We start from the raw sequence: 26,206 nt of genomic DNA, 5'->3' as shown, positions 1-26,206 counted from the left end.
AGTGTCAGAATCATGTCTGTTAGCATGTGTGGTGTCAGAATCATGTCTGTTAGCATGTGTAGTGTCAGAATCATGTCTGTTAGCATGTGTAGTGTCAGAATCATGTCTGTTAGCATGTGTAGTGTCAGAATAATGTCTGTTAGCATGTGTGGTGTCAGAATCATGTCTGTTAGCATGTGTGGTGTCAGAATCATGTCTGTTAGCATGTGTAGTGTCAGAATCATGTCTGTTAGCATGTGTAGTGTCAGAATCATGTATGTTAGCATGTGTAGTGTCAGAATCATGTCTGTTAGCATGTGTAGTGTCAGAATCATGTCTGTTAGCATGTGTGGTGTCAGAATCATGTCTGTTAGCATGTGTAGTGTCAGAATCATGTCTGTTAGCATGTGTAGCATCAGAATCATGTCTGTTAGCATGCTGGTGTGAGTAGATGACAGAACCGTTTGGTGCCTGATGACATGTTGAATCTGCTGCTGAGCTCTATTTGCCTACAGATTATGCTGCTTCCTGTTGATTGCTGATTTAGAGTTCTGACTTTGCATCAGGCAGTGTCACTGACTCTTCTTCTGGTTTCCCATAGCAACCAGTCCAACGTGCGCAGGATGCACACAGCGGTGAAGCTGAACGAGGTCGTGGTCATGAAATCCCGAGAATCACAGCTGGTGTTGCTCAACATGCCGGGCCCTCCGAAGAACAAGAAAGGGGACGAGAACTGTATCCTTTATACCCCATCACTCGTTCATTTAGTGATTCTGTCATTTAGTCAGTCAAAGAAATGTTAAAGGCATAATAATAGTTCAACATTTGGTAAAAGTGCTGAATAATTCAAAAGCCTGATGCCACTCTGACGTCTGGACATAAAATATGAAGCTAAAAACAGCAGGGGGCTCCTACTCTAAAAAAAGGGCCCTATGACCCCAAACTAAGCTAACTGACTAGCTGTAGCTTCATATTTAGCGTTTTCATACATTGGAGTAATAATGATCTTCTCATCTTACTCTTGGCAAGAAAGTAAATATTTTTATTTTTTCAAATGGAAGAAATAAAACAGTCTACAGCTTTGACCAGTCTTAGAACGGCAGCATGTGTTGCTGTCATGTAAACAGTTTGTCCTTAAGCAGAATGTGTCTCAGATATGGAGTTCCTGGAGGTCCTGATGGACGGTCTGGACCGGGTCCTGCTGGTTCGTGGAGGTGGTCGAGAGGTCATCACCATCTACTCCTAGCACCCAAACGTTCCTAACTGTTTGTAAAGGAACATTGAGAACAGTAGAACCCCAGAGGACCGGGGGGACAACATGAACAAAGACGTACTGTAGAGGAAGTAAAGTTCCTCTCACCTTCAGGGAGAAAAGGAGGACCATGGTTGCTCGGACCACCAGGGGGGTCTACCTGCAGCACAGCCTGAGATGGTGCATCATCTGGGGGCCAGAAGGCTCTGGAGACCCCCTCCTCCTCCTGGAGCTCATCTACTCCACATCTCTACAAAATGACAATCTGAGGCTTCACTGTGGAGATGTTCTTCCCTCAGATAATCTGTGTTTTCCCAAAGAGCTGTCATTTCAATTGGATATGATCCATCGATTCACCAGGCACTCAAACTCAGTGGCGGACTCAAATGACTGGGTTCCTCTATAGTTCCCCTTCATATAATAAATTATGATGATGTGTCCTCTAGAGCAAGAAAATTTGATAACGTGCCTTAATGAGTTCCCTTCTAGTGTCCTTCTAGATCCCTTCTAGTGTCCTTCTAGTGTCCTTCTAGATCCCTTATAGTGTCCTTCTAGTGTCCTTCTAGATCCCTTCTAGTGTCCTTTCTAGATCCCTTCTAAATCCCTTCTAGTGTCCTTCTAGATCCCTTCTAGTGTCCTTCTAGTGTCCTTCTAGATCCCTTCTAGTGTCCTTCTGGTGTCCTTCTAGATTCTAGAATGTCATTTACCAGACGCTTTTATCCAAAGCGACGTACAAATGTGAGTAATACAACACAAGCAAGAATGAAGTCAAGAACCATAGCAGAGTCAGAGCTGGGGGTTCAGTTCGAGTCCATTAGGACTCAAGTGCTCTACAGGTCTCTGATTGGTCAGTGAGATACTAGTCGTAGTCGTCAGTGTAGATCCAGAGTGAGGGTGATCAGTAAAGAGTTAAAGGTCTTCAGTCTCTTCTTAAACATTAAGAAGGACTCAGCAGAACAGATGTAGTTTGGAAGTTCGTTCCACCACCTATAGGGTTCTACAGAGGAGATCCCTTCTAGCGTCCTTCTAGTGCCCTTATAGATCCCTTCTAGTGTCCTTCTAGTGCCCTTCTAGTGCCCTTATAGATCCCTTCTAGTGCCCGTCTGGTGCCCTTCTAGTGCCCTTCTAGTGCCCTTATAGATCCCTTCTAGTGTCCTTCTAGTGCCCTTCTAGTGCCCTTATAGATCCCTTCTAGTGTCCTTCTAGTGCCCTTCTAGTGTCCTTATAGATCCCTTCTAGTGTCCTTCTAGTGCCCTTATAGATCCCTTCTAATGCCCGTCTGGTGCCTCCGTGGTTTAAAAGTGTTGCTAAAGTGCCGGTGTGTGGTTCAGTTTGGTTTAGTACCAGATCATTAATGACTTTGATCTGGATCTCCTTTAACGTAATGCTAATGTAATCAAGGATGAGGATTATTTCATCATACATGATGCATCAGAGCCTTTAGCTGCTGTTGGGGCCCATGTGGTGCAGAATGGGCCCTTTTTATGTTTCCGCCCTTCAGTCTGAGTCCGCCACTGCTTGAACTACAGCTTGTTGTCATTTTCAGCATTTCACCTGTTGAGGTAGCAGGTAACGTTGGTTGGTTTCAACAGCTGACAGCGTCTTCATATTTTAGTGCCGGTGATAAAACTTTCAATTAAAATATGACATGCACTGACTTAAGAATCATGGAATGTGTTGAACATGTTTTTAAGCCATTTTACTTTGCAGAAAATCATGATTGTGAAACAGCCAAAGTCTCATAACTATCAAGACAAATATGGCAATAATAATGATTGTAGTGGATAGATTATATAATTGTCTTGATTGAACATTAATTATCTGGTGTTTTTGGTGTCACAGATAACATTGGTGTGCCAAATGTGATCATAAAGGAGAATTGTGAAAATGCAACGGAGGAAATGGAACTTCTGTGATTTTTTATTTTAGCATTTTAGCACATTTTAGTTAGTGAGTCAATGATGTATTTTATTATGAACCTGCTTGTATTGGAGCAAAGCGTTATTTTGTGTAATGTGTATGTGCGAGTTCATAACAAGCTGGAGAAACATGAAGCCAATATTGTAATATTTTCATTTGAAATAACTTTTTTTAGGTATATAAATGTGTCATAAATGTGTTCGTTCAACAAAAAGACACACAAATTAAACAAACGAAACAAGAGATAAGTGTCACACCGCGGTGAGGTGGTGTTTTATTTTGTGTTATGGTCTTATTTCCTGGTTTATTTTGAAATAGTAACTCTTCTCTCATTTCAGGTCACTTGTCCTTCCCCGTGTGTCATCTGTCTGATTGTCTCCCCTAATTACTGATTGTGTTCACCTGGTGCTCCCTTCCCTCCATGTGTTCCAATAGTCTGTGTTCACCTGGTGCTCCCTTCCCTCCATGTGTTCCAATAGTTCACCTGGTGCTCCCTTCCCTCCATGTGTTCCAATAGTTCACCTGGTGCTCCCTTCCCTCCATGTGTTCCAATAGTCTGTTCACCTGGTGCTCCCTTCCCTCCATGTGTTCCAATAGTTCACCTGGTGCTCCCTTCCCTCCATGTGTTCCAATAGTCTGTTCACCTGGTGCTCCCTTCCCTCCATGTGTTCCAATAGTTCACCTGGTGCTCCCTTCCCTCCATGTGTTCCAATAGTCTGTTCACCTGGTGCTCCCTTCCCTCCATGTGTTCCAATAGTTCACCTGGTGCTCCCTTCACTCCATGTGTTCCAATAGTTCACCTGGTGCTCCCTTCCCTCCATGTGTTCCAATAGTTCACCTGGTGCTCCCTTCCCTCCATGTGTTCCAATAGTTCACCTGGTGCTGCCTTCCCTCCATGTGTTCCAATAGTCTGTGTTCACCTGGTGCTCCCTTCCCTCCATGTGTTCAATAGTCTATGAAAACTAAACTAAAACGAATTTAAAAAATGACAAATTTATGAGAAAAAAGTAACAAATTTACAGGAAAAAAGTGACAAATTTACAAGAAAAAAATGACAAATTTAAAGAAAAAAATTGTCAAATTTAAGAGGAAAAAAAGTGACAAATTTACGACAAAAAAAGTGACAAATTTACGAGGAAAAAAATTGACAAATTTAAAGAGAAAAAATATCAAATTTACAAGAAAAAATTGACAAAAAGAAAACATTCATTGTGACTTTTTTGAATCTGGCACCCAAGAAATACCCCATTACAAAAAAAACTAAAACTAATAAAAACTAAACTAAAACTAAGCATTTTCCAAAAGATAAAAAAATTATTAAAACTAGCAAACTCACTCTAAAAACTAATCAAAACAAAAAATCACAACAAAATGAAAACAACTAAAACTAATGAAAACTCCAAAACTATTATAACCTTGGTTTTTTATTTTTATTTTATGTTTGTTTTTTGTGTGTTTTTATGTGTGTGTTTTTTGTGTTCAAAATGTTTATTCAGTAAGTCAAAATGAAAACAATAATAATCAGGTCATATAGGTGAGGTTGTGGTGAAAACAATGATAGAAAGATGTTTCAGTGGTTTATACAGGCAGAATGAAAATGAATCCAAAACCCACAAAATAGCTCCAAACTCCAAAGGGTTAAGTAGATTATTGCTGTTTTTGCAGCATTTGTTTTACATTGCAGAACTTAAAGGACCATTTGTGACCCACCGAATGAGCTCGCCCACTGAGAAAATGTTTGTTCTGACTTGGAAGGAAACTCCCAAAACACGACACGAAACATTCGTCTATAGACACGAGTAGGAAACATCAAAGCAGGAAGTAGAAAAGGAAATGAAAAGGAAATGGAGCCGAATGACGCCATGTTCAGACGGAGATAGCTGTGATTTCTCTGATTGTTCTCTTCTCTTCTCTTCTTTGAAACATTTCATCCTTTTGCACTGATAAAAAGGTGTTTAGTCTAAAAACCAGATCAAACAGTAAATCTGAGGGAAAGGATCTTGCTGCATGGACAGATAATTTACCTTGACAAGATTTATTAAATTAAGATTATTAAATCTAGAAATAAGCATGTTGAACACTTAAAATAATAAATTAATTCTTGTGTCTTTTTTTGGTGTTTTTTTGTCTTTTTTTTGTCATTTTACGTCTCGTTTCTTATTTGGTCACTTTACGTCTTTTTTGTGGGTTTTTCTGTCTTTTTTGTGTCGTTGTTTGGTCTTTTTGTGTCTTTGTGTATTTTTTGTGTAATTTTTTTGTTCATTTTGTGTCTTTTTTTAAAGACAAAGACAAAAAATGACCAAAAGAGATAAATTAAAGCTGCCAGCAGCGTTGAACTCGGTGACCTGACAATTATTTTAGTTTCATACCAAGATAAAAAAAACCCTTTAGATTTAGAAGTGCTAGACCATTTATCTTGTTTTAAGAGTTAATTTATTATTTTAAGTGTTCAACATGCTTATTTCTAGATTTAATAATCATAATTTTAGAAATCTTGTCAAGGTAAATTATCTGTCCATGCAGCAGCAGATTTACTGATTTATCTGGTTTTAAACACCTTTTTACAGTGTGAGAAGTCTTCCCTTTTTGTTATTCATGTCATTGAGTCTCTCATTAAATTAAATTGTTTTTCTATTGTCCCGTGAATCAGAAGGTGTGACATTCTCGTCTCTTTGTGACCCAGATGAGAGATGAACTATTGTTGTCATCTCTTACATAACTGCTCCAGAAATCAATTTCATCCTAAAATCATCATTGTCTCTTGGCTCACAAAAGAACAAAGACAATCTTGGAGCTCCAGTAAGAAGCTTTGGGGGAACTTGGCCTTGGATAAATGGTTTTCCTGTTTGTCCCGCAGAGCAGTTTGCTGGGTCAGCACGCACAGAACAACAACAACAACAACAACACCAACACCAACAATCTGGGTCTGATGCTCTGATCGCTGTCTGGACTACAACTGCTACATTCTGTCCTGTCTGTTGTCCTCACAGCGCTGGTTTTAAAGGACAGGCTGTCTACCGTCAGGACTCTTTGTTTCCCCCATGGAGTCTCTACGGAGGCCAGGATCCACTTCAGATAAACACAATGACCACATGTGTCACTGTATGAAGCAGGGCTGGTCAACCTGAGGCTCTTCAGACCTTTCCAGTGGCTCCCTGCTGCTTTGACAGAAAAAATGATCTGGAATTTGTCTGTAATTTAACCCTCTGAGGTCTATGATCAGAAAAAACAGGTCTCATGGAGCGCTGCTATCAACTTCACTCCAAAGTTCAGACCTGAAACTTTCTCCCAGTTTTTGTTTGACATTCCTAGATCATGTAAAACCAAAGATATGATAGTTTTAAGTTTGTTTTGAAGAGTTGCAGTTAACAAGGAAAAAAAGCCTTTTTATAGGACTTTTTTGTATATAGTTTTATTATATTTAAATTTTTGCCTTTTTATATGTCCATATTTTCATCCTATGTTTACATTTTCAAGTTCCGAAACAGTTCATTAAGCATATTTGTGGTTTTTATTGTAGTAAATAATCGTTGGAGATCATCCAGAGATTTTCGACAGCTTGCATCTGTTGTGTCATTTCAAGTCTAAAGAAGTGCAGACTTAGCCAATAAGTTAGCGAAGTAGTTAGCTTAGCAAGCTACTTAGCTAAAAAATGGATCTGGGTCATTTTTGACCCATGTTGTGCATTATAAGGGTAGTGACACAAAACGGGATTTTATTAAAAAATGAATAAATGAAAACATAAAATTAGGATGTATGATCTGGAATACTAAATGTTGAAAATAATTAATTGCAAAGATATAGAACGTAAAAACTCTGTCACTGGGTCACTTTAGACCATGTTGAGCATCAAAGGGTTAATATAGATCTTCACTTCCTTCGATGATTTATATTCAGTTTCTGTTTAGTCCTCTGATCAGCCTGATTGATCCCTGAGGCTGATCATTATCAGCTTCCACTCACCTCCCAGTAACAACTGAAGCTTTGGCTAAACACCATTTCTTCTTTTCTTCCTCTTATCTGAGAGAAGAGCTCCAGTTAAAGTCTTCAGCTTAGGGAAGGAATGTAGTGAAGGAGAGAGGATGGGGGGGAGGAGGAAAGGGAGGAGGCCTTTCTATTATCATTCATCATCTGCTAACAGGCCGTTAGCATCACAACATGTTTCACTGAGACTCCTCTGACTCCACTGACCCCTGAAGCTTTGTCTTCTGGGGACACAAGTCCACCACCAACTGGACACTTTGTCCCCGAACACTGCTGAGAAATGTGTCATTAAACACAATTATACTCAATGTTTGCTTTTATTGAAGAACAAAGGGACCTGAAAATCTTTTTTTGTTTTTCTAGAAATGATTGAACTCATTCATCTGCATCATTTTGCCAGTGGAGGAAGAAGTATTCAGATCCTTTACTACACTGACTCTTCTGCCCACTGTGCTTGCTGCAAAACTGACTCTTCTGCAAACTCTGCTTGCTGCAACACTGACTCTGCTGCCCGCTGTGCTTGCTGCAACACTGACTCTGCTGCTTGCTGTGCTTGCTGCAACACTGACTCTGCTGCTTTCTGCAACACTGACTCTGCTGCTTGCTGCAACACTGACTCTGCTGCTTGCTGCAACACTGACTCTGCTGCCCGCTGTGCTTGCTGCAACACTGACTCTGCTGCCCGCTGTGCTTGCTGCAACACTGACTCTGCTGCCCGCTGTGCTTGCTGCAACACTGACTCTGCTGCCTGCTGTGCTTGCTGCAACACTGAATCTGCTGCTTGCTGCAAAACTGACTCTTCTGCCCCCTGTGCTTGCTGCAACACTGACTCCGGTTCCTGTCTTTGCCGTCCAGTGAAGCCGGAGGAGGGTCTCGCCTAGAGGACGAGTTAAGTAACATCACACTTCAATGAAGACCACACATATCTTTTTAATATTGTGTATAATGTGTTGTCTTATTGTGTGGGAGGGTGTGTGCCTCATGCTAACAGTTTAGCCTGTGTGGTGGTTCTTCACCTTAGCGTGTTCCAGGTTAAAGCGAGTGACTCGCCCTGTTTAGTTAGTTTGTTTAGTTAGTGGTTCTTTAATTTGTGTGCTGAGATTCAACTTAAAGGGAACTAATTAAAACTAGCAAACTCACTCTAAAAACTCATTAAAACTAACTGAATTTGAAAACAAAAAATGACAACAAAATTAAAACTAAAACTGATGAAAAATCCCAAACTATTCTAAGCTTGCAGCAGACTGAGGCTGGTGCTGTTTTTGTATCAGGGTGGGACCTTGTTGGTCTGAAAATATTTTCTCTTCTGACTGATTAAAGTAGTGAAAACACAAAGAGCAACCAGACAACAACTACACAGCGTTCTGGAGACAATGGACTTTTTGTTAATCTTATTTTTCATCCAAAGAAAACCTCTCCCTGTTCAAAGGAGCTCTGTGCTTCATTTCTGTTTACATTTAAGGTGAAAGTAACCAGCAAGAGAAATCCTGACTGGAAACTTTGTGATTGAGCTGCTACACTGTAAAAAATGTCTGTAGGTTTTAGGGTGAAAAACTGCTAAACCATGACAGTAAAAGACGTAAAATGATAAATGAGTTAATTCAGTTTCAGTAACAATGAAACACTGTAAATGTTTAAATCAGACAAAACTGGATTTTTTTTACATTTTAGAATAAATTACTCCACTGTAAAATACTCTGGCACCGTGTTTGTAGCAAAAATATACTGTAATATATAAACAAGCATCACTGTAATTTTTGCATTTATTGTTAGTATAAACACCTTTTCCCTCTGTTAAATGTACTAAACACCATATCTCTAACAGAAATATACTGTAATATTTAATGGTAAAATCTTTAATTTATGCAGCATTTATAAAGTATTTTCTTGTCAATTATATGGCCGTGAGTCATTTCCTGTTTGGTCTGTACCTGATGGGACTTTAGAGGCTGCATACAGAATAAACAGAAGGCATTAAGGGGGGTCAACCGGGGCCCAAAAGTCCATTTTTGCCCTCAGGCCATGTTCTAGGTGAATCAGGCCCTGCTGTTGATATCATCAGCATATAATTATTATTATTGTTATTATTATTATTATTGAAAGGAACTTGACTGAGGCAGGTTGAGGTTGGTCCAGGAAGGGGAGTTTCTTTTCCTTCAAGGAGTCAAATTTCCAAACTCCGTTGGTCTGAGAGTCACTGAGAGACGAACTGAGAGAGTCTTTGTACTGAGAGAGAGAGAGAGAGAGAGAGAGAGAGGTAGAGAGAGAGGGAGAGAGGGAGAGAGAGAGAGAGAGAGAGAGAGAGAGAGAGAGAGAGGGAGAGAGAGAGAGAGAGAGGGAGAGAGAGAGAGAGAGAGAGAGAGAGAGAGGGAGAGGTAGAGAGAGAGAGAGAGAGAGAGACAGAGAGGGAGAGGTAGAGAGAGAGAGAGAGAGAGAGAGAGAGAGGGAGAGGTAGAGAGAGAGAGAGAGAGAGAGAGAGAGGGAGAGGTAGAGAGAGAGAGAGAGAGAGAGAGAGAGAGAGAGGGAGAGAGAGAGAGAGAGAGAGAGAGGTAGAGGGAGGTAGAGAGCAGCAGTGTGTCTCCAGGTCTCAGAGAGTCAGAAGCTCCAGAGACTTTCAGAGTTTCAGAGTTTGCTCCTGGAGTTCCTCCAAACCTGGATTTTCATTCCTTTAATTGCTAAAATGTTTCATCGGTGAGTAAATCCTGTTTTGTCTGATATAAACATTTACAGTGTTTCATTGTTAGTGAAACTGAATTAACTCATTTATCATTTTACATCTTTTACTGTCATGGTTTAGCGGGTTTTCACCCTAAAATCTAGAGACATTTTTTACAGTGTGTGGAGCAGCAACACCTCCATGTGCAGCTGTTTTAGCTCTTCACTGAAACAAAAATGAAGCATTTTAAGATCATTTTCAGACCTTTTTGCACAAAGTCTGCCTTAAACTGTGTGTGAGTGACTGATGTGTCTCCTCAGGTGGTCTGCTGCTCTGCATGTGGTCCTGCTGGTCCGTCTGTCCACGGCCCTGAGGGTGATAGAAGGTAAGACTATAATGCTGTTATTATTATTATTATTATTATTATATAAAATAGAAGGTAAGAGTCATCCTGCAGGAAAGCAACTACACTACAAAAAACACGAAGCTTACCAAGTATTCTCTTCTTATATCTATCAATAGTATCTTAATTATCTTGTTTTGAGTATAATTTACCTACTGACCATAGCTTTATGTGCTGATTTAATCATATAAGAATTATTATTATGTGCTTATTTAATGATCTTATTGTGTAAAGACTTGTTTTTAGGATTGACATTGTGAGCTTTTTCATGCTTTTCAATCTCTTCAACTGTTGAATATGGTGAGTTTTTACCTAAAATATTGGCTCCAGTTGAGAGTTTTAGTTGCATGGAGTTTAAATTATATTTCAAAAGCATTTCTATCCACCAAAACGTGCTCGTTTTATTTTGCTTGGATTTATTTCGTGCTATCATTGGTTTTTTCCAGTTTCTAAGTATTTTTACTTATTTAAAGAATTCTTACAAAGAAACATTAACTTACTGCACTGGCAGATAATGTGACTTGTTTGCAGCATGTATTTGCTTCATTCTAGTGATTTATTTCTTGTTTTTTGTCAGTTGGTTTCTTATGGGAACCTCCAGCTGGTCATTCACCTCTACATGTGTAGTTTTCAGTGTGATGGTAAAGTTCTGTATCTGACTTCAGGTGTCACGTTCTGGCTCATTTCAGTTCTAATGCTGTGAAATTTTGAATACATGTCGTCTTGTTGCAGTTTCAGATTAAAGTTAAAGGCTTGAACGACCGTGTAGCATAATCTGACTTACGGTTTAATAAATCCACATGTTCTAGTTGCTCATGTGGATGAACATGAAATCAGGCAGCTCAACAGTCACAGCCATGATTTATAGTCTATAGTCACAGCCATGTTTTATACAGTCTATAGTCACAGTCATGATTTATCCAGTCTATAGTCACAGCCATGTTTTATACAGTCTATAGTCACAGCCATGTTTTATACAGTCTACAGTCACAGTCATGATTTATAGTCTATAGTCACAGCCATGTTTTATACAGTCTATAGTCACAGCCATGTTTTATCCAGTCTATAGTCACAGCCATGTTTTATCCAGTCTATAGTCACAGCCATGTTTTATCCAGTCTATAGTCACAGTCATGTTTTATACAGTCTACAGTCACAGTCATGATTTATAGTCTATAGTCACAGCCATGTTTTATACAGTCTATAGTCAGTCTATAGTCACAGCCATGTTTTATACAGTCTACAGTCACAGTCATGTTTTATACAGTCTACAGTCAGTCTATAGTCACAGCCATGTTTTATACAGTCTACAGTCACAGTCATGTTTTATACAGTCTATAGTCACAGCCATGTTTTATACAGTCTATAGTCAGTCTATAGTCACAGCCATGTTTTATCCAGTCTATAGTCACAGCCATGTTTTATACAGTCTATAGTCACAGCCATGTTTTATACAGTCTATAGTCAGTCTATAGTCACAGCCATGTTTTATACAGTCTATAGTCACAGTCATGTTTTATACAGTCTATAGTCACAGTCATGTTTTATACAGTCTATAGTCACAGCCATGTTTTATACAGTCTATAGTCACAGCCATGTTTTATACAGTCTATAGTCAGTCTATAGTCACAGCCATGTTTTATCCAGTCTATAGTCACAGCCATGTTTTATCCAGTCTATAGTCACAGCCATGTTTTATACAGTCTATAGTCACAGCCATGTTTTATACAGTCTATAGTCACAGTCATGTTTTATACAGTCTATAGTCACAGTCATGTTTTATACAGTCTATAGTCACAGTCATGTTTTATACAGTCTATAGTCACAGCCATGTTTTATACAGTCTACAGTCACAGTCATGATTTATAGTCTATAGTCACAGCCATGTTTTATACAGTCTATAGTCAGTCTATAGTCACAGCCATGTTTTATACAGTCTACAGTCACAGTCATGTTTTATACAGTCTATAGTCACAGCCATGTTTTATACAGTCTATAGTCAGTCTATAGTCACAGCCATGTTTTATACAGTCTACAGTCACAGTCATGTTTTATACAGTCTATAGTCACAGCCATGTTTTATACAGTCTATAGTCACAGCCATGTTTTATACAGTCTATAGTCAGTCTATAGTCACAGCCATGTTTTATACAGTCTATAGTCACAGCCATGTTTTATACAGTCTATAGTCACAGCCATGTTTTATACAGTCTATAGTCACAGTCATGTTTTATCCAGTCTATAGTCACAGCCATGTTTTATACAGTCTATAGTCAGTCTATAGTCACAGTCATGTTTTATACAGTCTATAGTCACAGCCATGTTTTATACAGTCTATAGTCAGTCTATAGTCACAGCCATGTTTTATACAGTCTATAGTCACAGCCATGTTTTATACAGTCTATAGTCAGTCTATAGTCACAGTCATGTTTTATCCAGTCTATAGTCACAGTCATGATTTATACAGTCTATAGTCAGTCTATAGTCACAGTCATGTTTTATCCAGTCTATAGTCACAGCCATGTTTTATACAGTCTATAGTCAGTCTATAGTCACAGTCATGTTTTATACAGTCTATAGTCACAGCCATGTTTTATACAGTCTATAGTCAGTCTATAGTCACAGCCATGTTTTATACAGTCTATAGTCACAGTCATGTTTTATACAGTCTATAGTCAGTCTATAGTCACAGCCATGTTTTATACAGTCTATAGTCACAGCCATGTTTTATCCAGTCTATAGTCACAGCCATGTTTTATACAGTCTATAGTCACAGCCATGTTTTATACAGTCTATACTCAGTCTATAGTCACAGCCATGTTTTATCCAGTCTATAGTCACAGCCATGTTTTATACAGTCTATAGTCACAGCCATGTTTTATACAGTCTATAGTCACAGCCATGTTTTATACAGTCTATAGTCACAGCCATGTTTTATACAGTCTATAGTCACAGCCATGTTTTATCCAGTCTATAGTCACAGTCATGTTTTATACAGTCTATAGTCACAGCCATGTTTTATCCAGTCTATAGTCACAGCCATGTTTTATACAGTCTATAGTCACAGTCATGTTTTACACAGTCTATAGTCACAGCCATGTTTTATACAGTCTATAGTCACAGCCATGTTTTATACAGTCTATAGTCACAGCCATGTTTTATACAGTCTATAGTCAGTCTATAGTCACAGTCATGTTTTATACAGTCTATAGTCACAGCCATGTTTTATACAGTCTATAGTCACAGCCATGTTTTATCCAGTCTATAGTCACAGCCATGTTTTATACAGTCTATAGTCACAGTCATGTTTTATACAGTCTATAGTCACAGCCATGTTTTATACAGTCTGTAGTCACAGCCATGTTTTATACAGTCTATAGTCACAGCCATGTTTTATCCAGTCTATAGTCACAGCCATGTTTTATACAGTCTATAGTCACAGCCATGTTTTATACAGTCTATAGTCAGTCTATAGTCACAGCCATGTTTTATCCAGTCTATAGTCACAGCCATGTTTTATCCAGTCTATAGTCACAGCCATGTTTTATACAGTCTATAGTCAGTCTATAGTCACAGCCATGTTTTATACAGTCTATAGTCACAGTCATGTTTTACACAGTCTATAGTCACAGCCATGTTTTATACAGTCTATAGTCACAGCCATGTTTTATACAGTCTATAGTCACAGCCATGTTTTATACAGTCTATAGTCAGTCTATAGTCACAGTCATGTTTTATACAGTCTATAGTCACAGCCATGTTTTATACAGTCTATAGTCACAGCCATGTTTTATCCAGTCTATAGTCACAGCCATGTTTTATACAGTCTATAGTCACAGTCATGTTTTATACAGTCTATAGTCACAGCCATGTTTTATACAGTCTGTAGTCACAGCCATGTTTTATACAGTCTATAGTCACAGCCATGTTTTATCCAGTCTATAGTCACAGCCATGTTTTATCCAGTCTATAGTCACAGCCATGTTTTATACAGTCTATAGTCACAGCCATGTTTTATACAGTCTATAGTCAGTCTATAGTCACAGCCATGTTTTATCCAGTCTATAGTCACAGCCATGTTTTATCCAGTCTATAGTCACAGCCATGTTTTATACAGTCTATAGTCAGTCTATAGTCACAGCCATGTTTTATACAGTCTATAGTCACAGCCATGTTTTATACAGTCTATAGTCAGTCTATAGTCACAGTCATGTTTTATACAGTCTATAGTCACAGCCATGTTTTATACAGTCTATAGTCAGTCTATAGTCACAGCCATGTTTTATACAGTCTATAGTCACAGCCATGTTTTATACAGTCTATAGTCAGTCTATAGTCACAGTCATGTTTTATACAGTCTATAGTCACAGCCATGTTTTATACAGTCTATAGTCAGTCTATAGTCACAGCCATGTTTTATACAGTCTATAGTCACAGTCATGTTTTATACAGTCTATAGTCAGTCTATAGTCACAGCCATGTTTTATACAGTCTATAGTCACAGCCATGTTTTATCCAGTCTATAGTCACAGCCATGTTTTATACAGTCTATAGTCACAGCCATGTTTTATACAGTCTATACTCAGTCTATAGTCACAGCCATGTTTTATACAGTCTACAGTCAGTCTATAGTCACAGTCATGATTTATACAGTCTATAGTCACAGCCATGTTTTATACAGTCTATAGTCACAGCCATGTTTTATACAGTCTATAGTCACAGCCATGTTTTATACAGTCTATAGTCACAGCCATGTTTTATACAGTCTATAGTCACAGCCATGTTTTATACAGTCTATAGTCACAATCATGTTTTATACAGTCTGTAGTCAGTCATGTTTTATCCAGTCTATAGTCACAGCCATGTTTTATCCAGTCTATAGTCACAGTCATGTTTTATACAGTCTATAGTCACAGTCATGTTTTATACAGTCTATAGTCACAGCCATGTTTTATCCAGTCTATAGTCACAGCCATGTTTTATACAGTCTATAGTCACAGCCATGTTTTATACAGTCTATAGTCACAGTCATGTTTTATACAGTCTATAGTCACAGTCATGTTTTATACAGTCTATAGTCACAGTCATGTTTTATACAGTCTATAGTCACAGCCATGTTTTATACAGTCTATAGTCACAGCCATGTTTTATCCAGTCTATAGTCACAGTCATGTTTTATACAGTCTATAGTCACAGCCATGTTTTATCCAGTCTATAGTCACAGCCATGTTTTATACAGTCTATAGTCACAGTCATGTTTTACACAGTCTATAGTCACAGCCATGTTTTATACAGTCTATAGTCACAGCCATGTTTTATACAGTCTATAGTCACAGCCATGTTTTATACAGTCTATAGTCAGTCTATAGTCACAGTCATGTTTTATACAGTCTATAGTCACAGCCATGTTTTATACAGTCTATAGTCACAGCCATGTTTTATCCAGTCTATAGTCACAGCCATGTTTTATACAGTCTATAGTCACAGTCATGTTTTATACAGTCTATAGTCACAGCCATGTTTTATACAGTCTGTAGTCACAGCCATGTTTTATACAGTCTATAGTCACAGCCATGTTTTATCCAGTCTATAGTCACAGCCATGTTTTATCCAGTCTATAGTCACAGCCATGTTTTATACAGTCTATAGTCACAGCCATGTTTTATACAGTCTATAGTCAGTCTATAGTCACAGCCATGTTTTATCCAGTCTATAGTCACAGCCATGTTTTATACAGTCTATAGTCAGTCTATAGTCACAGCCATGTTTTATACAGTCTATAGTCACAGCCATGTTTTATACAGTCTATAGTCAGTCTATAGTCACAGCCATGTTTTATACAGTCTATAGTCACAGCCATGTTTTATCCAGTCTATAGTCACAGCCATGTTTTATACAGTCTATAGTCACAGTCATGTTTTATACAGTCTATAGTCACAGTCATGATTTATACAGTCTATAGTCAGTCTATAGTCACAGCCATGTTTTATACAGTCTATAGTCACAGCCATGTTTTATACAGTCTATAGTCAGTCTATAGTCACAGCCATGTTTTATACAGTCTATAGTCACAGCCATGTTTTATCCAGTCTATAGTCACAGCCATGTTTTATACAGTCTATAGTCACAGCCATGTTTTATACAGTCTATAGTCAGTCTATAGTCACAGCCATGTTTTATACAGTCTACAGTCACAGTCATGTTTTATACAGTCTATAGTCACAGCCATGTTTTATCCAGTCTACAGTCACAGTCATGTTTTATACAGTCTATAGTCACAGTCATGTTTTATACAGTCTATAGTCACAGCCATGTTTTATCCAGTCTATAGTCACAGCCATGTTTTATCCAGTCTATAGTCACAGCCATGTTTTATACAGTCTATAGTCACAGTCATGTTTTATACAGTCTATAGTCACAGCCATGTTTTATACAGTCTATAGTCACAGCCATGTTTTATACAGTCTATAGTCAGTCTATAGTCACAGCCATGTTTTATACAGTCTATAGTCACAGCCATGTTTTATACAGTCTATAGTCACAGTCATGTTTTATCCAGTCTATAGTCACAGCCATGTTTTATACAGTCTATAGTCAGTCTATAGTCACAGTCATGTTTTATACAGTCTATAGTCACAGCCATGTTTTATACAGTCTATAGTCAGTCTATAGTCACAGCCATGTTTTATACAGTCTATAGTCACAGACATGTTTTATACAGTCTATAGTCAGTCTATAGTCACAGTCATGTTTTATCCAGTCTATAGTCACAGTCATGATTTATACAGTCTATAGTCAGTCTATAGTCACAGTCATGTTTTATCCAGTCTATAGTCACAGCCATGTTTTATACAGTCTATAGTCAGTCTATAGTCACAGTCATGTTTTATACAGTCTATAGTCACAGCCATGTTTTATACAGTCTATAGTCAGTCTATAGTCACAGCCATGTTTTATACAGTCTATAGTCACAGTCATGTTTTATACAGTCTATAGTCAGTCTATAGTCACAGCCATGTTTTATACAGTCTATAGTCACAGCCATGTTTTATCCAGTCTATAGTCACAGCCATGTTTTATACAGTCTATAGTCACAGCCATGTTTTATACAGTCTATAGTCAGTCTATAGTCACAGCCATGTTTTATACAGTCTACAGTCAGTCTATAGTCACAGCCATGTTTTATACAGTCTATAGTCACAGCCATGTTTTATACAGTCTATAGTCACAGCCATGTTTTATACAGTCTATAGTCACAGCCATGTTTTATACAGTCTATAGTCACAATCATGTTTTATACAGTCTGTAGTCAGTCATGTTTTATCCAGTCTATAGTCACAGCCATGTTTTATCCAGTCTATAGTCACAGCCATGTTTTATCCAGTCTATAGTCACAGCCATGTTTTATACAGTCTATAGTCAGTCTATAGTCACAGCCATGTTTTATACAGTCTATAGTCACAGTCATGTTTTATACAGTCTATAGTCACAGTCATGTTTTATACAGTCTATAGTCACAGCCATGTTTTATACAGTCTATAGTCACAGCCATGTTTTATACAGTCTATAGTCAGTCTATAGTCACAGCCATGTTTTATACAGTCTATAGTCACAGCCATGTTTTATCCAGTCTATAGTCACAGCCATGTTTTATACAGTCTATAGTCACAGCCATGTTTTATACAGTCTATAGTCACAGTCATGTTTTATACAGTCTATAGTCACAGTCATGTTTTATACAGTCTATAGTCACAGTCATGTTTTATACAGTCTATAGTCACAGCCATGTTTTATACAGTCTATAGTCAGTCTATAGTCACAGCCATGTTTTATACAGTCTACAGTCACAGTCATGTTTTATACAGTCTACAGTCAGTCTATAGTCACAGCCATGTTTTATACAGTCTACAGTCACAGTCATGTTTTATACAGTCTATAGTCACAGCCATGTTTTATACAGTCTATAGTCAGTCTATAGTCACAGCCATGTTTTATACAGTCTACAGTCACAGTCATGTTTTATACAGTCTGTAGTCACAGCCATGTTTTATCCAGTCTACAGTCACAGTCATGTTTTATACAGTCTATAGTCACAGTCATGTTTTATACAGTCTATAGTCACAGCCATGTTTTATCCAGTCTATAGTCACAGCCATGTTTTATCCAGTCTATAGTCACAGCCATGTTTTATACAGTCTATAGTCACAGTCATGTTTTATACAGTCTATAGTCACAGCCATGTTTTATACAGTCTATAGTCACAGCCATGTTTTATACAGTCTATAGTCAGTCTATAGTCACAGCCATGTTTTATACAGTCTATAGTCACAGCCATGTTTTATACAGTCTATAGTCACAGCCATGTTTTATACAGTCTATAGTCACAGTCATGTTTTATCCAGTCTATAGTCACAGCCATGTTTTATACAGTCTATAGTCAGTCTATAGTCACAGTCATGTTTTATACAGTCTATAGTCACAGCCATGTTTTATACAGTCTATAGTCAGTCTATAGTCACAGCCATGTTTTATACAGTCTATAGTCACAGACATGTTTTATACAGTCTATAGTCAGTCTATAGTCACAGTCATGTTTTATCCAGTCTATAGTCACAGTCATGATTTATACAGTCTATAGTCAGTCTATAGTCACAGTCATGTTTTATCCAGTCTATAGTCACAGCCATGTTTTATACAGTCTATAGTCAGTCTATAGTCACAGTCATGTTTTATACAGTCTATAGTCACAGCCATGTTTTATACAGTCTATAGTCAGTCTATAGTCACAGCCATGTTTTATACAGTCTATAGTCACAGTCATGTTTTATACAGTCTATAGTCAGTCTATAGTCACAGCCATGTTTTATACAGTCTATAGTCACAGCCATGTTTTATCCAGTCTATAGTCACAGCCATGTTTTATACAGTCTATAGTCACAGCCATGTTTTATACAGTCTATAGTCAGTCTATAGTCACAGCCATGTTTTATACAGTCTACAGTCAGTCTATAGTCACAGTCATGATTTATACAGTCTATAGTCACAGCCATGTTTTATACAGTCTATAGTCACAGCCATGTTTTATACAGTCTATAGTCACAGCCATGTTTTATACAGTCTATAGTCACAGCCATGTTTTATACAGTCTATAGTCACAGCCATGTTTTATACAGTCTATAGTCACAGCCATGTTTTATACAGTCTATAGTCACAATCATGTTTTATACAGTCTGTAGTCAGTCATGTTTTATCCAGTCTATAGTCACAGCCATGTTTTATCCAGTCTATAGTCACAGCCATGTTTTATACAGTCTATAGTCACAGCCATGTTTTATACAGTCTATAGTCAGTCTATAGTCACAGCCATGTTTTATACAGTCTGTAGTCAGTCATGTTTTATCCAGTCTATAGTCACAGCCATGTTTTATACAGTCTATAGTCACAGCCATGTTTTATACAGTCTATAGTCAGTCTATAGTCACAGCCATGTTTTATACAGTCTATAGTCACAGCCATGTTTTATCCAGTCTATAGTCAGTCTATAGTCACAGCCATGTTTTATACAGTCTATAGTCACAGCCATGTTTTATACAGTCTATAGTCACAGCCATGTTTTATCCAGTCTATAGTCAGTCTATAGTCACAGTCATGTTTTATCCAGTCTATAGTCACAGCCATGTTTTATCCAGTCTATAGTCACAGCCATGTTTTATACAGTCTATAGTCACAGCCATGTTTTATCCAGTCTATAGTCACAGCCATGTTTTACACAGTCTATAGTCACAGCCATGTTTTATCCAGTCTATAGTCAGTCTATAGTCACAGTCATGTTTTATCCAGTCTATAGTCACAGCCATGTTTTATCCAGTCTATAGTCACAGCCATGTTTTAAACAGTCTATAGTCAGTCCATAGTCACAGCCATGTTTTACACAGTCTATAGTCACAGCCATGTTTTATACAGTCTATAGTCACAGCCATGTTTTATCCAGTCTATAGTCACAGCCATGTTTTATCCAGTCTATAGTCACAGCCATGTTTTATCCAGTCTATAGTCACAGTCATGTTTTATACAGCCTATAGTCACAGCCATGTTTTATACAGTCTATAGTCACAGCCATGTTTTATCCAGTCTATAGTCACAGCCATGATTTATACAGTCTATAGTCACAGCCATGTTTTATACAGTCTATAGTCAGTCTATAGTCACAGCCATGTTTTATCCAGTCTATAGTCACAGCCATGTTTTATACAGTCTATAGTCAGTCTATAGTCACAGCCATGTTTTATACAGTCTGTAGTCACAGCCATGTTTTATACAGTCTATAGTCACAGCCATGTTTTATCCAGTCTATAGTCACAGCCATGATTTATACAGTCTATAGTCACAGCCATGTTTTATACAGTCTATAGTCAGTCTATAGTCACAGCCATGTTTTATCCAGTCTATAGTCACAGCCATGTTTTATACAGTCTATAGTCAGTCTATAGTCACAGCCATGTTTTATACAGTCTATAGTCAGTCTATAGTCACAGTCATGTTTTATCCAGTCTATAGTCACAGTCATGTTTTATCCAGTCTATAGTCACAGCCATGTTTTATACAGTCTATAGTCACAGCCATGTTTATACAGTCTATAGTCAGTCTATAGTCACAGCCATGTTTTATACAGTCTATAGTCAGTCTATAGTCACAGCCATGTTTTGATATATATTTACAGTGCTAATATCATTTTACCGTAATATTAGAAAAAGTTGCACCGTATCTATTACGGTAAAGTTCTGCTGGTTTTTACCATAAAAACAACAGTTGTTTTTTCAAGTAAGTCCCTTTATTTTTAGGGTAATCTGTCCTTGTGACAATATGGTATTTCTCCATTAATTTTACATGAACATTTTTATACTTTTACGGTAAAAACGTGTGTTGTCAAAAGTTTTTCAAAAGTTTTGTACTATTCCTTGATTTACGGTAATTAAAATTGTCTGTTACGGTGACATGCAACTTTTTTATTTAACGCCCTATTTCTCATGCAATTTGACAGAGTTTTACTGTAATGTCTACAAACACTTTTTTACAGTGTAGGTCCAGTACTTAGTAAATGTAGAGTAAGTGTACTTAGTTACATTCCACCTCTGGTTATTATTAAAAGTCTCTTTTTTAACCCTTTTAATGTCTTTTTTAGACATTTTGTGCATCTTCTTGTGTAATTTGTATCTATTTGTAGCTGTTTTGGGCCAATTTGTCGTCTTTTCATGTATTTTTTGGTATTTTTCAGCATCTTTTTTTAGAATCTATATCTCTTTCTAGTTGTTTTATGTCCCTGAAAAGACATTTAGCATATTTTTAGTAGTTTTGTTGAGTTTTTGTCCTTCTTTTCATGTATTTTTAGGTTGTTTTTAGTCTCTGTAAAGTGATTGTATGTCTAATCTCTTTAAACTCATCATGTTTTTATGGTAAATAGAGTAGAAGTATAAAGGTACATAAAATGGGAAGTAGAACTTCATCAGAATGGTATCTAAGTCCAGTAGTTGAGTAAATGTACTTAGTTCCATAGAGATATGTGAGGGGGAGGTCTCCATCAGTTAACACTCAAAGACAAAGACTCATCCTTCAAAGAGCCGTTTCCCACAATCCTCCTTTCCATTTCCATGTTCACACCTCCTCTCCTCCTGCTGGGAGCCTCCTCCTCTCCTCCAGCTCTGTAGGAGGGAGATGTTTGTTTGTTTGTTTGTTTGTTTGTCAGGAGGCTGAGCTTCCTCTGCTCTTTATCTCCTCTGTGTGTCTGTAGAATGAAGTCAAACGCTGCACCAAGGTGACAACTGGTTAGTCTGGTAACGAACCAGTCGGCAGGTTTCATCTTGTTGTCTGTGAGAACATCAGACGCTTCACACTGGTTGCTTCTTCACATGGAGCTACACTGTAAAATACACAGCTTTAAAACCCTCTGAGCTCCAAATAATCCAGACTTGTTGCCTCCATCAGACTAGAAAACAAAGCAGCGTGGAGCCCTACTGTACATTTACCTCTAAAGTTCTGGCTGTAAACTCCATGAGGCCAGTTTCAGTTTGATGATGATATACCAAGTAAAACTGGAGACAAGCTCAAATAGATTTAGTATCAAATGATAGAACTGGATGGAACCCTCTTATATGGTAGATTTGACACCTTTGGTCACATTTGACACATTTACAATTCTTTATTGAGCATGATAGTGTTTTGAAAGTAAAAAAAAGATTCAAAATCACAATTTATGTTGGACTAAAGGACTAAAAAAGACACAAAATGACTAAAAACAAGACACAAAATGACAAAAAAGACACTAAAAGACACAAAATGACTAAAAAAAGAAACAAAATGACCAGAAAAAGACACAAAATGAGAAGACAAAATGACCCAAAAAACACAGAAGACACAAAATGACAAAAAAAGACACAACAACAAGACAAGGTCAAATATATTTAGTATAAAATGATAGAACTGGATGTATGATAGTATGATAGTGTTTTGAAAGTAAAAAGAAAAAGACACAAAATGGCAAAAAAGACACAAAATTACCAAAAAATGATACAAAATGACACAAAATCACCAAAAAAGACACAAAATGACCCCAAAAAAACACAGAAGAAGACACAGAATGACTACAATTGTTCCTCTAAACACAAAGAGCCAAATCAAATTCTTTTTGGTTCTAAATGTTGATCAGGTCATATAGGTGAAAAATCTACCAACATGGTATTTAACCATGTTTTAAGGTGAATCCAGGCAGGATGGAAGGAGTCAGAGTCTGTAGAGTTCAGTGTCCGGCTGCCCCCGCGTCTCGTCCTCACCGATAGTTGAGTCCTTTTCTACTTTTCTCTGTTTTTTTCTGCTCCTGGTCTCATGTGAACTTCCTCAGATGACCTAACTGACTTTACAGTAATGTTCTGTCTGCAGTAACAGTAAATGTTTGAGATAACAGATATAAAGTGTGAACATAAACACTTTCACATTCTCTCTCTGAGTGAAAAAAAGACTTGTTGTTATGTTTCGTGTCCCAAAGCATCGATAGCACGCAGCAGACACACAATGATGATGATTCATGTTGGTCAGCTTTTAAACAGTAACCATGGAAACGGTGTACCCAAACACCAGCAACAGAGCCATCTCAATGTTTCCTCTCTGGAGGTCTACAGTCAGAGCTGAATGTGAGTTTTATCTCTCAGAGATGCTTCTGATATTAGTTCAGTTCCTCTCAAACAGAAACATCTTTTTCTCTCATTCACTTTCTTTTCCTCGACACGTAATGGGAACTCAAAGAGTGACATCATCCAGTGAACCTCACATCACGGAAAATAAAAGACCGTTTTTAACGGAAAGACCCCAAAAAGAAAAACAGCCATTCTTGTATTCCAGTTTTTCCACTGACTGATTTTTTTCCCATTAAAGTCCCATAGAGGGACCGGTCCTCACAGAGCAGTGACACCTTCTACAGTCGGCCCATTGTGCCCAACTGTGTTCAAATCAAAGTCACTGTGGCTGAATGAGCACATTCCAGACTGAGGCTCACTTCTCTAATAAACTACTCCAGACTTTAGCCAGAAGCTCTTTCATTCGCCTCTCTCACACCTTTTATACTCAGAAACACTAAACACTGAGTTTATTCCCCAACATCAGAGACCAAAAACAGATAAACAGTAAATCTAAAGGTCTAAAACCAGATAAACAGTAAATCTGCTGCATGGACAGATAATTTACCTTGACAAGATTTATTACATTAAGATTATTAAATCTAGAAATAAGCATGTTGAACACTTAAAATAATAAATGAACTCTTAAAACCAGATCAATGATCTAACAATTCTAAATCTAAAGTTTTTTTTTTATCTTGGTAAGAACCAAATAATCATCAGGTCACTCTGCTCGGTCCAGTTCATCACTGCTGGCAGCTTTACTTTATCTGGTTTAAGAGTTAATTTATTATTTCAAGTGTTCAACATTCTTATTTCTAGATTTAATAATCTTAATTTAATAAATCTTGTCAAGGTAAATTATCTGTCCATGCAGCAAGATCATTTCCCTCAGATTTACTGTTTGATCTGGTTTTAGACCTTTAGATTTACTGTTTGATCTGGTTTTAGACCTTTAGATTTACTGTTTGATCTGGTTTTAGACCTTTAGATTTACTGTTTGATCTGGTTTTAGACCTTTAGATTTACTGTTTGATCTGGTTTTAGACCTTTAGATTTACTGTTCGATCTGGTTTTAGACCTTTAGATTTACTGTTCGATCTGGTTTTAGACCTTTAGATTTACTGTTTGATCTGGTTTTAGACCTTTAGATTTACTGTTTATCTGGTTTTAGACCTTTAGATTTACTGTTTGATCTGGTTTTAGACCTTTAGATTTACTGTTTATCTGGTTTTAGACCTTTAGATTTACTGTTTGATCTGGTTTTAGACCTTTAGATTTACTGTTTGATCTGGTTTTAGACCTTTAGATTTACTGTTTGATCTGGTTTTAGACCTTTAGATTTACTGTTTGATCTGGTTTTAGACCTTTAGATTTACTGTTTGATCTGGTTTTAGACCTTTAGATTTACTGTTTGATCTGGTTTTAGACCTTTCTGCAGCTCAAGAGGAGAAGAAGCTGAAGGCTTATTAGTGGTAAAATAGAGGAAACTGAAATGTGTTTTCAGTAGCAGTAGTAAAAGTGTTTTTCTCGAGGTGAATATAGAACAGATATTCACCAAAACATGTGTGATATTGTGAAATAAGTGTGCTATATGAAGTACAGTAGAGAGGCTCAACAACAGACTCCTACTGGGCTCAGCTCAATCATTTATATTGGCTAAACATGGAATCCTTTCAGAGCAACTCAACCAGCAGCAAATGGAAAGTGAAGGTTCCTGGAGGCAGGAGGAAGAGTTCTGGGGGAGTCTGGAGTCTGGAAAACAATAAATGAGTTGATCAGCCACAGTTGATGGATGTTAACAAAGATGCTCTCTAAACCAGCTCAATCTGACTATTGAAAATATGTGGAAATGACGTGTTGTGGTGGTTTTAGCCAAAGACCACTGTCCATGTAGAAACGATTAAACAACAGGGAAATGGCCTTGAATTTCTGATTATTTGATCTGAAAAAGTGTTTAAAAAAACACCTGCATTTATATCATTCAATGAAAAAAGTAGCTTTAAGTACATCTGTTGACACCTGGCAGTAGAATCACTTCCCTGCTCAATAAAGGTGGAGTAAACTACCAATAAAGGTGGAGTAAACTACCAATAAAGGTGGAGTAAACTACCACCATGTCTGCAGTAAAATCCTTTATTAACCAGAATACAAAGAGATTTCAACTGTCGTCCACTAAACCAAACCTTCACTACAGAAGAACGCCAAATCAAGTTATTATAGTCAACGAAAACTAATGAAATAACCAAAAACTAGAATTGGAAAAACCTTTTTTTATTTAATTGACCAAAGAAATAAATCACTCCCTCAACCTCCACCTGAATCCCCGGCCTCCATCTTTTAAAACCACTCCTTTATCTATTTTATGGATAAAACACACCTTTTTAATAGCTTTTATTAAAGAAAACCCTCTCGTTTAAGGAACTTTTAAGAGATATATATCTATATGATCCTCCTGCCACCTGCCCTCCATAGCACTCTCTAAGAGGGCTGCGTTTTAACCCGAACCTAACCATAACCATAACCATAATCATAACCATAACCATAACCATATCCATAACCATAACCCAACCCAAAACCAAACCCAACCATAACCATAACCATAACCATAACCCAACCCAAAACCAAAACCAACCATAACCATAACCATATCCATATCCATAACCATAATCATAATCATAATCATAATCATAACCATAACCATAACCATAACCCAACCATAACCATATCCATATCCATAACCATAACCCAACCATAACCTAACCATAACCCAAACCCAACCATAACCCAAACCCAACCATAACCATATCCATAACCATAACACAACCATAACCATAACCACAACC

The 26,206-nt window shown here is 37.5% G+C and overlaps 1 protein-coding gene across 1 annotated transcript in view; it reads left to right on the top strand.

The window, feature by feature from the left end:
- The window catches only part of LOC131980166 (solute carrier family 12 member 7-like), a 45,514-nt gene extending 43,228 nt beyond the window's left edge, over positions 1-2,286 (top strand). The window contains exons 25-26 of the mRNA XM_059344361.1: positions 581-714; positions 1,134-2,286. Coding sequence (XP_059200344.1) covers positions 581-714; positions 1,134-1,225 — 226 coding nt within the window. The 3' untranslated portion in view covers positions 1,226-2,286. The remainder of the gene's footprint in view (positions 1-580; positions 715-1,133) is intronic.
- Positions 2,287-26,206: the final 23,920 nt, after the last annotated feature.

Source organism: Centropristis striata, chromosome 11 (genome assembly GCF_030273125.1).
Source record: "Centropristis striata isolate RG_2023a ecotype Rhode Island chromosome 11, C.striata_1.0, whole genome shotgun sequence".
Lineage (NCBI taxonomy): Eukaryota > Metazoa > Chordata > Actinopteri > Perciformes > Serranidae > Centropristis > Centropristis striata.
This window is presented reverse-complemented; position numbering and strand designations above follow the sequence as displayed.